At 46.2% G+C, this 14,100-nt stretch overlaps 1 protein-coding gene across 1 annotated transcript in view; it reads right to left on the reverse strand.

The window, feature by feature from the left end:
* LOC142586985 (protein-cysteine N-palmitoyltransferase HHAT-like) overlaps window positions 1–14,100 on the reverse strand; it is a 43,326-nt gene that overhangs the window by 25,393 nt on the left and 3,833 nt on the right. The window contains exons 3-4 of the mRNA XM_075697855.1: window positions 9,730–9,840; window positions 4,267–4,461 (exon numbers count right to left, since the gene is read on the reverse strand). Coding sequence (XP_075553970.1) covers window positions 4,267–4,461; window positions 9,730–9,840 — 306 coding nt within the window. The remainder of the gene's footprint in view (window positions 1–4,266; window positions 4,462–9,729; window positions 9,841–14,100) is intronic.

Here is a 14,100-nt window from a genome sequence, read left to right on the forward strand (position 1 = left end):
GAAGAAAGGAAATGCGGTCAAGACAGGTGACGACTGTCGTTGTGGGACAAGATAAGCACCAAAGGGGTGTAAATTTTTTTGAGAGAGTAGTAAAAGGTACGGCTACACCTTTCTCCTCGTGCTTCACCGCGTTGGTGCGCTAGGTGGCGGAGAAAAAGAAATCCGCAGATAACAACGTTGGAATCTATGTGTGAAATGAAGCATTCCTGACGAGGCTATTATTAAACGCCTCACGTCTAAATGCGATGAGTGAAATTCTTGTTTTCTTTCCATGTAACGTGTAATACATCATGCAAGGCTTATGCTTATGCAGTGACCCGTTCGCAACATCAATGTCACGTAATTGTTACATGTATGGACTACATGGCCTGCGAGCGCTGCCGAAATTCAAAACTCCAATTCAGGCGGATGCACACGGCTAGACATCGACACTGCGATTGTCACGAGGACGAACGCGATGTTTAACACTTGTCGATTAAAGAATGATGATGACGAATGCATTCACAGAAAATAACAACACACCTGTAAATATATTTAGGCATCCTACGCGCCTTATGTCAAAGTGGCACACACCCATTCTGAAATAATGGTGAAGCACAGCGCACACTCACTGCAAATATGGGCAATGGCCCAAGAATAGGGGAAGACCGAGTATCAGAAATCTAGGAAAATCAAGGAAGCCGTCTAACGTTACATGATATTACATAAAGGGTCCAGTGTGTTCGGACATATCGATGAGCCGAGATTACCTGTGTACCGGGGTTATGTTACGATTTATTTTATTGCAGAGAACAGAGCTGCGCCGTTTGACAGTGTTCGGTGGGTCAATCCTATGTTATGTAAACCGGCTCGCTGTGTTCTTTCAGTCAAGCTATCCACCGACGGACTGATGCGAAACAGGGGAGTGGGTTGGGGGAGGGCAAAGAAAGTTCCACTGTGCCATGACGACCAGAATTATGCGCATGTGCCACCTTGCGGAGAGCTTGAGTGAAATTTACGTGGTTCAAAAACAGAACGCCTCATAGGTGAGAAGAAGCTTGCATATTACGTGTTTTGAACTGCTGCGAAAGCGGGGCTTGCTATGCATAATTATACCTTGCTGGGACCAGCCGGTTTGAATGCCTTGTTTTTGTTGCTGCCATGGCAACGGTACAGCTATACCTTTAGCATCGTTAAAACGAAATGAGAAATCTCTGCAGTACGTCACGCGTTGTAAATGCATCTTATGATTCTTGAAGGCTGAACGCACAAGAACATGGCGTACACATAGAGACAACAACAACAATAATATAGCTGGGACTGTTGCTGTTATGCGCACATTATTTAAACGTGGATGTGCCTAGTAGGTTAGAGCTGCTGCTGCTACTGAAAAAAAAACAACGAAAAAAACGCATCAATACCGTCGCGCTGCACTATTTGAAATTTCGCGGCTTGTGAGCCCGATTTAGCATGCGACATGCACCACCAAATTAAATACATACAAAGGGTGTCTATACAAAAGCAAACATACGAAAAACACGTAAAAGCGGTACACATCAAAGAAGATAAATCAAAGTTAGCTGAAATACACTCAGCAATGATTACTTGAGACGCTGCATAGATTAGCTGCATGCACACTAATAATAGCGAACACATATGCGATAGAAATGAAATAATGGTTTACCATTATGATATTTCTTTCATATATACGATGAAAGTAAATAACGGTGTTTTATATTGCCTTGTTTCTTATAGATGTGTCTTGAAATACCTTGAAGTTGCCTTTGCCAACACATTGATTTTTGCAGTGCGTTCCGTTTAATTCCAGCTTCGTTCTTTCCCAAGCATCGTAATAACGACATATGGGGGCGGGTGAATCCAGCATGCAAGAAAAAAATGGTAATAAAGAGCCACAGTGAGAAATACAGATGCCGAAAGAAATTGATCATTTTAATTTGTTTACTGCGCAATCGCAGTAAGGTATATATTAATTGTTTTCACCCTTTCATAAGCGCCCGAAGGAACCCATTCACATGGCTGCATTATATATGCAACAAGGTCGGTCCGGCGACCGACTGTTCGGCAAACAAACACCAGCAAGCATGGTCGGGAATAGTGAAAAACAGGCTGTCGAGTAACCTTAATCCACCCATTTCTTGGCCAATCCCCCATCGTGGGTAGGAGCCACACGTGCCACAGGCTACAACAACAACAACAACCTGCAGAATGAGCTGTCGCATCATGTGGGTATATATGTGCGCCAAGGTCACCGCCAGACGCCCAAAAATAAAATTGGAGGACGCTTAAGCTTCGCCTTCAAGAGTGGAACGCGACAGCGTTCCCGTCGACCCGCCAAGGGGTATTGGGCTACGGCGCAGCGACAACGCGCCCCGCATCGGACGCGGTGAGCGTCAAGCAACGCAGCGTTCGGCGCGACAACGAAATGCGCGCCTCAGCAAGCGACGCACGCCTGAGCCTTCTAAGGTAACACCGCGTTCACTAGAGGCGCTTTTGTACCGCTTTGAAGCATCGAACTCGTGGCTCAGTGGTAACGTCTCCGTCTCACACTCCGGAGACCCTGGTTCGATTCCCACCCAGCCCATCTTGGAAGTTGCTTTTTATTTATGAAGTGCCTGCCGTGATTTATCGCTCACGGCCAACGCCGCGGACGCCGACGCCGACACCGACGCCGACGCCGACGACACCGGCTTTTCTGCGACACGAGCTCCTTAACGCTATCGCGTTAAAAACGCTAAAGAAACGCCACCCTAGCTCCAAGAGTAGACGTGGGTAGTTCGCGTTCAACCCCTCAACGGACAGCAAAGAGGTCCTAGATGGCACCCATAGGCGGACCCTCAAGCGTCGAGATAGAATCGATTGCATACGAGCTTCCTGTGTAGACGATAAATTGTTTAACGCTAGCAATCCACAAGCCACGCACGGGTGGACTCGGAAAGATTGTACTTGAACCAGCACAGCATAAGTAGCGCTCCTAAGAGAGGCCTACACAAACCCTTAGAGCATGGAATGAATGATGCTGCTCGCTTTTAATTCAGCTTTTTATATGGCGTTGAGCTGCTGACCATCACGTGGCACGTTAGGTTCCCGGCTACGGCGGCCGCATTTCGGCGGGGTCGAGATGCAAAAAACGCTTGCTGTAATTCGATTTGCACTGTGAACCAATTTGCACCCTCAAGGATGCTTTCTGTGTGTATCTCACACCTTTACACACTTTATAGGCGTAAGGGTTGAATTATAGTCCGATTTGCACCCTTAATGAACCCTTAGGGTGGAAATCGGTTTGTGGTACAAGGCAGGTTAAAGAAGCTCTGGTGGCTCTCTAATTTCATTTAATAATTGAATTTTTACTTAATGTAATTTTCTTCAATTTACTTCAGATGCTTCTTCTAACCAAGCGAGACATCAAGCACCGCTTGAAGGAATGCGTGGTGATTGGCACGCAGAATAGCGATTCAATCTAGAGAAAGTATAAAATCTTCTATTCGCCAGTAAAGGAAAGGAAGAGATGCTTTTCTATGGATAAATCCGTATCGCACGCTCGCGACAATAAGTACACTGAATGAAGACCAGAATGCCGCTGCTGCTGCATAATGGCCGGATCCGATCCATACACCCACATGAATATCATTCGCAAATATAACGTTGCGCTACTGCTGAGAAAGTTTCGAAGATAGCTGTGACATCGAAGCATTCAAAAAGGTAGGACTGAAAGCACTGCACGGTGAAAATCCACGAAACAGAGAGTGAAGAACGCCATAGATTACCATTCATTGTGGGCACATGCATTTAATGAATATAAAAAAAAAACCTCAATTCATCTAAGGCATCCATCCTAGCGTCCATATCGTACGGGCGCTAACAGTAGTCAAAGGCGACGAAAGAGTCACTGGCAATGCGAAAGGCTCGTTTTATGTTTAAGAACACTACATGTTATACTACCACAGGACCGATCTTGCTTTGTGCAGGTTTTCATGTATATAGTGCGCTCCCGACAAAATACCGCAGAAGGATTCAGGTAGCGAGTGCTTTGTTTCAACCAGCCACCGAAGACAGAATGACACTAGTTCTTTCGCCAGCCTTGTGCAGCGTCACGCACAACTTCGGGCCATCATCTCCAGCTTGAAACCTGGAGCTAGAACCGCTACCGTCACACCCATGTCAACGCTGCTTTGCCCATTAAAAGCTTTTTTCCCAACCAGTGTAGATCGAAGCGCATGCCGAAAAATAAGTGCCGCAATGCATTAAATAATGTGCGCATCCACTCACCTCAAACCGAGGCACGAACGACAGCGTCGTGGTGGCCACTATCACCGAGCCGACCACGTACACCACGGATCGGCGACGAAGCCACACCGCGACGAACGACGCCGTCGCCATGATTCCGGTTCTGAGCCACACATCCGCCGGGAAACACCAAATCATGAAGAGGAGTGAGTAGGCCACGTAGAAATGCTGCAGGAACTGCGATGGCATCGCACGCACAAAACGAGTAGGTAGGTATACATACTAAGCGCTTAAACAAACACTGCAGAGGAACGCACTTTACGCTGGCAAGAGAGAGAGAGGGGGGGTTATGGAAGCTGATGATGTCAGCCCCGTTATGTGCAGGGCTTGCTAATTCAAGTGACGTGTTTAAACTGACATGAACAAAAAGAAAATCAATAAAATTATATAAAAATATTGTGCAGAAGCTTTAGACGATGATTATCAACGTAAGCGATTAGCCTAAAAGAACCGCCGAACGAACGAACGAGCGAGCGGGCGAGCTACAATCCCCCTCCTTACCGCACATCCCCGACACTCGGTTGCCTGAGGACACGCCCCCTTTCCTTCGGTACTTTCCTCTTTGTGACAGCCGTGAAGAGCGAGCGTGTCCATATATTGCTCTACCGAGCATGTCGGCTTCAACGCCGTCAGCGTTCGACGGAACGCTCACCTGCGGTGTGTCTATTTTAGCGGGTGAGAATTCGGTATACATTCTCGTCCGCCGCATTGTCCACGACGGACTGGCACAGCTGTTGACTGGCACCGCCCGGCTACCAGATCCCATGGATCAAGGCAGTCACCTACCTGGGGCTGCGCACTGACCATTGGCTGATCTGGCTGCCGGCTACCAAGGCCCTGTGCGCCCAGACGCATCGGGTCCACAAGGCGATTTCACTGCTCCTTGCCCGTGGACAGGGCTGTACCATCAGGCGGGCCCTGCAGCTCTTTGAAGCTGCAGCCACTTCACGGCTAGTGTATGCCCTCCCTCTTGTGGCGCTTCCCCCACCCCGCCTGAGAAAACTGGAGCTAAAGCACTGGTCAACAATACGGCTCATTCTTGGCGTTCCGCGAACCTCACAAGTGGCCCCCACTCATGCTGAGGCAGGTGCCTGTCCCCTGTAACTACTCTTCCTACAACAGGGGCTACGACACATCGATCGCCTACACCATGCCGCAGATGGTCAAGCACTCCTGACCCGCCTACGCTCCCGGCAAGCATCACACATGGGACGGCTATAAGGAAGTCACAGGGGACATGCCTGCAAACGTTGTACAGCCTCGCCCACCGCATCGACCACCAATACCTATCCCGACGGAGCTGCCAGGTGTCTCAAAGAACCGTTCCCCAACATGTGCCCTACAGCAGACGGCAGCCTCTCTCCTCCAAGAGAGGCTTGGGGACCACCTTCACATCTTCGTCGATGGATCCGTGATACCGGAGACGGGCTCATCCACAGCAGCCTGCGTTGTACCGGCCCTACAAAAGAGCAAGCTGTGCCGTCTCCCGGGACCTGCAAGCTCTACTGCAGCAGAGCTAGCAGGACTTCACCTTGCTGTGGACCTACTGGCAGAGGAGCTACCAGCGACTCTGCCAAGGCGACGCTTCTTCTTCTGCGACTCCAAGGCGACGCTGCTCTGCCTGCAGAGCCCTGACAGGGCTAGCCTTGGGGTTGCGCTGCTCTCTTCAAGACTGGCGGCCCTTCAGGACGCAGGATGCTCGCTATCCCTTCATTGGCTACCGGCACATGTGGGGACCCCGGGAAATGAAGCGGCGGACACTCTTGCAAAGAGTGCCCACCACTCAAGCGTCCCCCTCAGCTCTGCTGTAACGGCCGCGGACTTCTTGAGACACAGGTTGCGCCGGCACATCATCACCTGCCACCCGGACAACCGGGTATCCCTGGGCCGGCCTCCACGACTTCTTCCACAGCACGGCCTCCCACGAAGGGATGCCTCGTTGCTGCTCTGATTGCGAGTTGGCTGCTACTGGACGGTAGCCCGCCGGCACTGCCTTGGGAATGCCACCTCGCCAGCCTGCGCCTCCTGCGGTGAACCAGAGACTCTGGAGCACCTCCTGCTGGCCTGCCCTGCTCACCTGCAACGTCGTGGCCGACTTCTGCAGGAGTTCCACCGCCTGGAGCTCCCATGTCAACGACAGGAAGATATCCTCTTCCCCTGTCGTAATCAGCTACTAGCCTTCCTAAAGTCGTCGAGTACCTCGACTCGTCGGCGCTCTCGGCGAGACTATAGGAAATTTCTACAAAGACGGATAGCCGAACGGCCATACCACCACCTCGGGCTTCCTGATCCGCCACTACTTCCTTTCTGCTGGGCCACTTCCTATACGGTCTATCACCAGCCTACTCCTCCGGTCGAACCCACTGGGTCCTCCCGGCAAGGCTGCTCTGATGCTGCTAGGACGGCCCTCTGCATTTCTCCCTTCTACCCTCTCTCTCGTTTACTCCCAGCGCCACGACCCTGCTGGCGCTGAGCCCTGCTCCCGCTTGGGTTGCAGAAGATAGTGCCAGCCTTTCCTCCTTTCCCCACAAGAACCACTTCTCTCTCCCCGTTCATGTGCCCCCTCTCACCCCTCTTCGCAACTCAGTTGCTCAAAACCACACGCCCTTAATCTTTGTGCATTTCCTCGCCCTCCATCCCGCCTAGTTCGACCTACCATCGTACCACCGACCTACCACGAAAACGGCCGAAAGATCCAAAGGCTATTCGTTTTAAAGTTCAGCGGCGATGTGCGGTATATGCGAGAGAAATGCGTTAGCATTACGTTGCACTTCTTTGAGGTCGCGTATCCGTGATTTAAACCACCTTCACCGCGTTCCAATGTGTTGTTCAGGAGCTCACTCGACAAACATCCCGCCTGTTCGTGGAGCGAGGTGCAACTCACAGTGGTGCAGAGAAGAACAAAGTCACTTGCACACGCTCTTTTAACCTCTACCTCTGCCACGTGACCAGCTTCTTACACTTCACACACACACACACACACACACACACACACACACACACACACACACACACACACACACACACACACACACACACACACACACACACACACACACACACACACACACACACACACACACACACACACACACGCACGCACACACGCACACACACGCACAATTTTTTTTTCGATTTGACATTCCTGCTAACGCGTTAAATAAAACGCTGCAGAACCAGCACAAGGGCTTATATCTTTGTAAGTTACAACTGGCGGATTGCGACAAGAGGCGCGCTGCCGATTTCAAGGACGAACATGTTCCTCAGGAACCGAGGTGGAATTTTGCAAACGCAGCTTTTGTTCGGCATTGAAACGCGTTGAATCGCCAGGCCCGACGGGCTCGACTTTGTGGAAACGTGCGACAGCGCCACTGTGCCATGAGAGACGCGCATCTAAGAAATGTTAAAAAAATTTTCAACTTAGTGATTACTTGCCTTCGACTGCAATGCAAGCATTGTAATGCTTTACTGGTAAGCAATTACTTGCCACGGCCACACGCCGCTGATTCAGTGCTCATTCGGTAACGCAATTGGGCAATCTAGCAGGTTAGTTAAAATTACTCTTAGTGTTTAACATGGCACATTCTAAAGATAGTTTTATCCTCTCCGTAAGCGTATTAGCGTTTGTGGAATACCGGGTGACTGGAGAGGTGTACGACACCAACCTCGCTAGTGGCGACATCTTGTGAAGCGGACAATAACAAGAGAGCACTCAAAGCTAATGCTGCGGTGGCTTTTCATATGTCCTCCTTTTGCTGGCTCAAAACATTGGTAACGACATAATATTTAACGTGCAGCCATTTAGTGCTTTTACTTCGACGATAACTCTGACGCGTGAAAAAACAACTTCTAAACACACTGTAGTTTGACGAAGCCTCACAAAGTGTTACTACCAGCTTTGCCACTGCCGTCTAAGGCTGCGGTTATTACCCGGTAATCCGTAAAAGGCAAGAAGTTTGCGGACATGCTAAAACTACCTGATAGTAATACAGCATTAACTGCGTGCGACGCAACTGAGGGCCGGTTCCTCTAGACGACAGTGGTGGTTCGCCCTGAACTTTACCGTACGCGCCATTGTGTTGATTGTTATGACTGGATGTACTTAATCATTACTTTATGCTTAAGAGTCTATGTGGCAAAATAAAGTGTACCTTTAAGCATATAACGAGATGTCGGCAATAAATAAATAAATAAATAAATAAATAAATAAATAAATAAATAAATAAATAAATAAATAAATAAATATTTTTATTGCACAAAGGAACACCTACGGAACCTTCGTGCTGGTGCACTGACAACGTAGTGTGTGAAACAAAATGTGCAGAGAAGGCAAAGTGGTAGACAACAATGTGAGATAAAGAAACAAAATGTGCCACAGCAATTCTGAGAATTGCCTGCTAATGCGTAAGCATTCTTTGGCTCGGCTGTTGCTTAACTTTTGCTTTCTTGCCTTTCCTAGCTTATGCATGCCAATCCATCGCTTCTCCGGTGCCAAAGCAAATCAGATTGATGTAGTTACGGTGTGAAGATGAGTTGCGAGGACGCTGCATAATCCCTTCAAAGTGATAGTATCTATAGAGCCGGAACGCCGTCACAACAGGCCGCCCCAAATACGTTTTCTTTTTTATATTATTTTCTACTTTTACTTTCTTGTTACGACCTTGACGTGGTGACGTCGACATCACCAGCTCTCTTAATTCCACCATTCATTTATTATCATTATTATATTGTTATCACAGTGCCATTCAGTTAATCGTATTTTGATAATGAGGGGCCTCACAGTAGGCTTCTCTGCAGACAAACCAATAATGCGGGAAAGTAAGCTTTCAAGGTGGCCTGACGAGACTGTTTTTTTCTCTGAGCGAATTCATTTTTTTTCCTTCGTTCCTTATGCCTTATAAAGCTACCAATTATCTTCATTTACGCTAATATAAGGATTAAATGTCTTCGCAAATTAAGCATTTTTGCGTCGGCACTAGGCGTTACGCTTTTCGCGTGACAGACAGATATTTCTGGGATTCTGGCCAAAGAACGCTTATCCGTTCAAAGGGAAACAGAAAACGAGGAGGCGGGCGTAACAGGGAGTTAATCATATAACATGAATGCCTACATTTATTTGATACAAAGGAAATAAACTCCCAATATTTCAAGAGTGGCAGAACATATATAACATGTTTTTGGAGTCGAGCCATAGCACAATAATGATGATGATGATGACAATAATAATACTTCTAATTGAAATAATGTAAATAACATTGATACTAGTAATTATAATCGAAGTGATGGGCAGCGTCGTCGCGAGACACTGTTCTGCATACGTGTGTACCACTTCGTTACAGGCTTTCAATATTACCTGCACATACAACCAGCTCCTGAAACACTAAGCAAAGAAAAAGGAAACAAGAGAGTTGCCACAACAAAAGCATATGGCGGCTATTGTCTTACCCGTGTCGCGAACGCTGCTACGAGCTGTCCGACGACAAGATGAGTCACAATCCAAAATTTCATCGACCAGAAAATTGCGACGATGGCGTCCCATTCGAAGTCACCGTAATCCTGAAAGCAGTGTGTAACATTCCTTTAGGCGTTCTATGGTTTAACCTTGGAAAAGGCCAAATGTTGCTGAATATTACGTGAATTACGTCGCCCAGTACGCCTCGACCCGTCTGACGTGTATGCTCGTTATTAGCGACAACGCCAATAAAGTGAACATTTCTCTTTCGTACGGAGACATTGGCAGCGGCACTTTTGGTTACCTGCCGATTACCGTGAAAATGATTACGCGCGGTGAAGAATCAATGGGAGGACATGAAACATTTAGTGAGGTTAGCGCTTTCTTTTTATTTCTCGCATAGGTCGCCATATATGAGGCACAATGTAGGAATAAAATTACATATAAGCATTGCGGGCACGTTTCATACAAGCACCTTCTGTAGATGTATGACGCTCGGAACTTACAGATGACTGTCTGTCGAAAGGAAAAGAACAAAACATACAATTCACGCACGGCAATAGAAAATGATGTGAAAAAAAAGAAAGAAACGCAGGTAGTTATCATTGGGCTGCCCGGCATTGCAATCTGTCATGATTCTTGCAACAGCATCGATACAGAAGCGCACTCGGCAGTTCTGTTGCATTAAGGAAGCGGTGAAAGAGCAAACACAGGAAATTACTTGTAAGCGCCAACAGGCTGACATTACAAGCGAATTACTGGTGAGAACTGGCTAATGATAACCTTTCTCTCAGTCGTCCGATTACGGGATGACTATTCTGTTCAGGAGCTTTTTTATTATATTGAGAGTGTATTCGGAAGCTTCTCGTGGAAATTTGGTTGACTAAATTTCGCTGTCACTTAAGCATTAAAGTACATATAAAAGCATAATATTCGAAAAAAGAAACAAGTCCAGTGGAATCATACATAAGCAAGGAGATATACGACTACGTGCACAAAAATTTGTAATCATTCAGTGTCAGAATCGGTTTTATTGTGATGATTAGAAAGATTACAGGATGTTAATATGCAGAAGGAAGTTTTGAAGTCAAAGACTGCAATGGGACTTCCTTTAGAAACTAAATATAATAAAGCACAGATTACAGCATTGTCAATAAATGGTTGAGAACGAAGAATTGCCAGTTTCAGTATGAATAACATAATTGAAGAAATAAATACCCATAAATAGGAGGCATATAAGAACACTGTAGGATTATCTCGTTGGACACTAGTAAATTAACAGTATAAATGACATGACGTACTAAACATAATTGGGGAACTCGAATACATATGCATGACAAGGACATCAAACAGCAATCTAATGGTGTGACAATGAAAATTAAATGAACGGACACTGAAACAACGGTTATGAGTACGAAATAAGCATCAGTATTAAAAAAAGAGGTAGTGACTACAGTGACGGGGCCCGGTACTTTAACATCTGCACTACAGTGACGGGGCCCGGCACTTTAACAAAAGCACTGCAGTGACGGCACCCGTCACTTTAACAACAACAACATTGTAGCGACAAGACCGTCACTATAACGATGTCTGTATTTGGGGCGAGCCATAGAGTTTCCTACAAAGACTATAATGGGGGGCGAGTGCTTACGGAGTAGCCATCTGTCGGAAGCGCCTCACTTGCGTAGTCTGAGGGATAACGCGGCGCGCTCCGCATAGCTAGGTTTGGCTATCGGCGCTAAATAAACATACTACGCGAGAGCTCTCCTGGACATTTTCCCAAGTACTCTCGAAATGACAGGAGCAACTTACCTTTAAAATAATAATCTCGGACAAACAGAATGCACAGGATGGTTTACAGACGCTATCTCGTTACCTACTACGTATACGGTAAGCTGGGACACTGCGCGCGGTCGCCGCGATCGATTCCCCCGAACCGGTTTCTTGCGTTAAAGGCAGCAATCGCTGAGAGAAAACTGTGTGAAATAAGTTCTGATAGTGGGCCGTCTGTGTAAACGAATGGAGCATCACAGAATGAAGCTGCAATGCAGCGATCGCAACGGGTTCGCGGTGACCGACTGCGCGTCTACATGCATTTCTGCGCACAATGTTTCGCTTTCGCTGCGAGAGCGTTTCCGCACCGTGCCATGAGCTTTATGCCGCGGTACATGAGCATTTGACCGTACGCAAGCAACCATTGTTGCATGTACACTGTCAGAGCTGGTCAAAAATAATTTCGTTACAGCTAGGGACTTCGACGTCTGTACGGCGACTTGTGCTGTGCCGTCGCGATGATTCAGTGTTTTCTTTTTCTTTTCTTCTAAAATCTCCGAAGCTTCAATATCATTATTTCTCAAGTTGCATCGCACTGCATTCTTATCGGTCTTCTAAGCGAGCAATTACCCGCTACTTCTTTTTCTTAATCCAGTACAGTGTTCATTGTCTGGTGCTACACAAGCATCAACATATGCCATGCTTTTCTTTTAATGCGCTTTGTAGCGTTCCCTTTCCATTCAAGTAAACTTTCTTTCTTTCTTTCTTTCTTTCTTTCTTTCTTTATTATCATCATCATAGGTGTTACAGTGCATACAAAAAAAACTGTTGGACCCAATAGGCGCAAGCTAATAGATGGGTCCGGATGCGAAGTATAATACACATTCGGTACAAGCATAGGGGGATCAATGCAGAGGATGAATGCAACACATTAGCACATTAAAAACAGAAAAAAAAGAATTTTTACAGCATGCATAAAAATTATCACCAGTTACATAAATTATCAAACCGCAGAGAAGAGAACGCCAAGCAGGAATACAGGCACCAAATCAGTGGCTTATAGCTAATAAATATGATTGTAGTGCTTTGCCTAAATTTTTTGCTTTTTTTTTGGAGGGTATGTTGTTCCATGTCTCCAATGGTTATCAGGGGACACAATTTAAGATTGGAGAAAAAGGAATTGAAGTCGCCCCTGAGAAAGTTCCTTCAGCTGTTCTGGACGACAGAGTTGAGACAGGTGAAATTCGGAACTATTTCACGGATGATGGGTGGACCGCGCTCACTGCAACAATTACTCAGAAGCGTAATCATAGTTTATGAATATGTAGTGCATGTCGGCAAAGGGTTCATGATAACGCCATTGGGTGTGACGCGTTCCTGAAGTGGCTGCACTTTAAATGTGTGTCTGTCACATCTGCGCCAAAAAGTAAGGTGTGGTTTGGTCGGAATTCTGTGAAATTTTCGAAAATATGCAAAGTTTTCTCAATATAGGCGCATTAAGATTACGCTAATCAAAGTCCCATTACCATTCTTTTGTTTTCTATAGAATTTTTACATGTGATGGGCGAATATGTTGACACAAAGAATTAACCCTTAGCTCGAAATGCTCTAGTTTTCTTGGGAAAACGTTTTATATGACATGAAATGGAGCATGCTATTATTGCGATTTCGCAAAATGCCAAGTCTGGGGCCCTCCTGCATGCACAATTTTTTTTGTCGTGCTTGAGTATTTTCTCATGTAAGCCTAACAACTTGTTTGTTTCAAACACTATTTCTTTTGTTGCCTTCTTATTCTGGAAAAAATTTCTAAACATTTCTCCACGAGCTACGCGCTACGAAGAAGGCAGTTTTCAGCCCAACCTTCACGCAAGATGTATCGAGATTTGATCACTGTTCGCTGAGAAAATATTCATGCGCAATAAAAATGTATCGTATATGCAGGAGGGCCCCAAGCATGGAACTTAGCGAAACCGCAAAAACGCTATTCTCCACCTTTTGTCATACATGATCATGGTCATGGGACCTCGATTACCGTTCTTATATCAATACGTCCATATATATGTTCGTATTTTTGCTATATGTCAATGCGGTTAAAGAGCCGGACCCCACTTCTCTAGTACATATGTTAAAGTGCCGGGCCCCGTCACTGTAGTGCACATGTTAAAGTACCGGGCGCCGTCACTGTAGTTCCTACCTAAAAAAATATATATTCTGTTATTTGCTTCTTGAATTCGTGAATTTTCAGTGTTTTTCTATCTAATAGTACCGGGTTCCAGAATGCGGCGCATGAAAGATGGACGCTCTGCTTGCCATAATCAGAATGTATTTTGGGTAAAGATAAGTTCCTACTTATTGCAAACCTGGCAATATTGGTATTTATAGAGGAGATTGTTGTATCAAGTCATCGCGCCATGTGTAATTAGTTTGTCGAAACAAAAAGGTGCCCAGGTTATATTTATCCAGTTTTGTGACTGAAAGAATGTAATTACTTCGTAAAGTATATGCGGCGTTGTGGTTGTACGGGCTAAGTAATTATCCTAATAGCCTGATTCTGTTGTATTTGCGATCATTTTTAAGGAGTTACGTAAGTG

The sequence above is a fragment of the Dermacentor variabilis genome, chromosome 7 (genome assembly GCF_050947875.1).
Source record: "Dermacentor variabilis isolate Ectoservices chromosome 7, ASM5094787v1, whole genome shotgun sequence".
NCBI lineage: Eukaryota > Metazoa > Arthropoda > Arachnida > Ixodida > Ixodidae > Dermacentor > Dermacentor variabilis.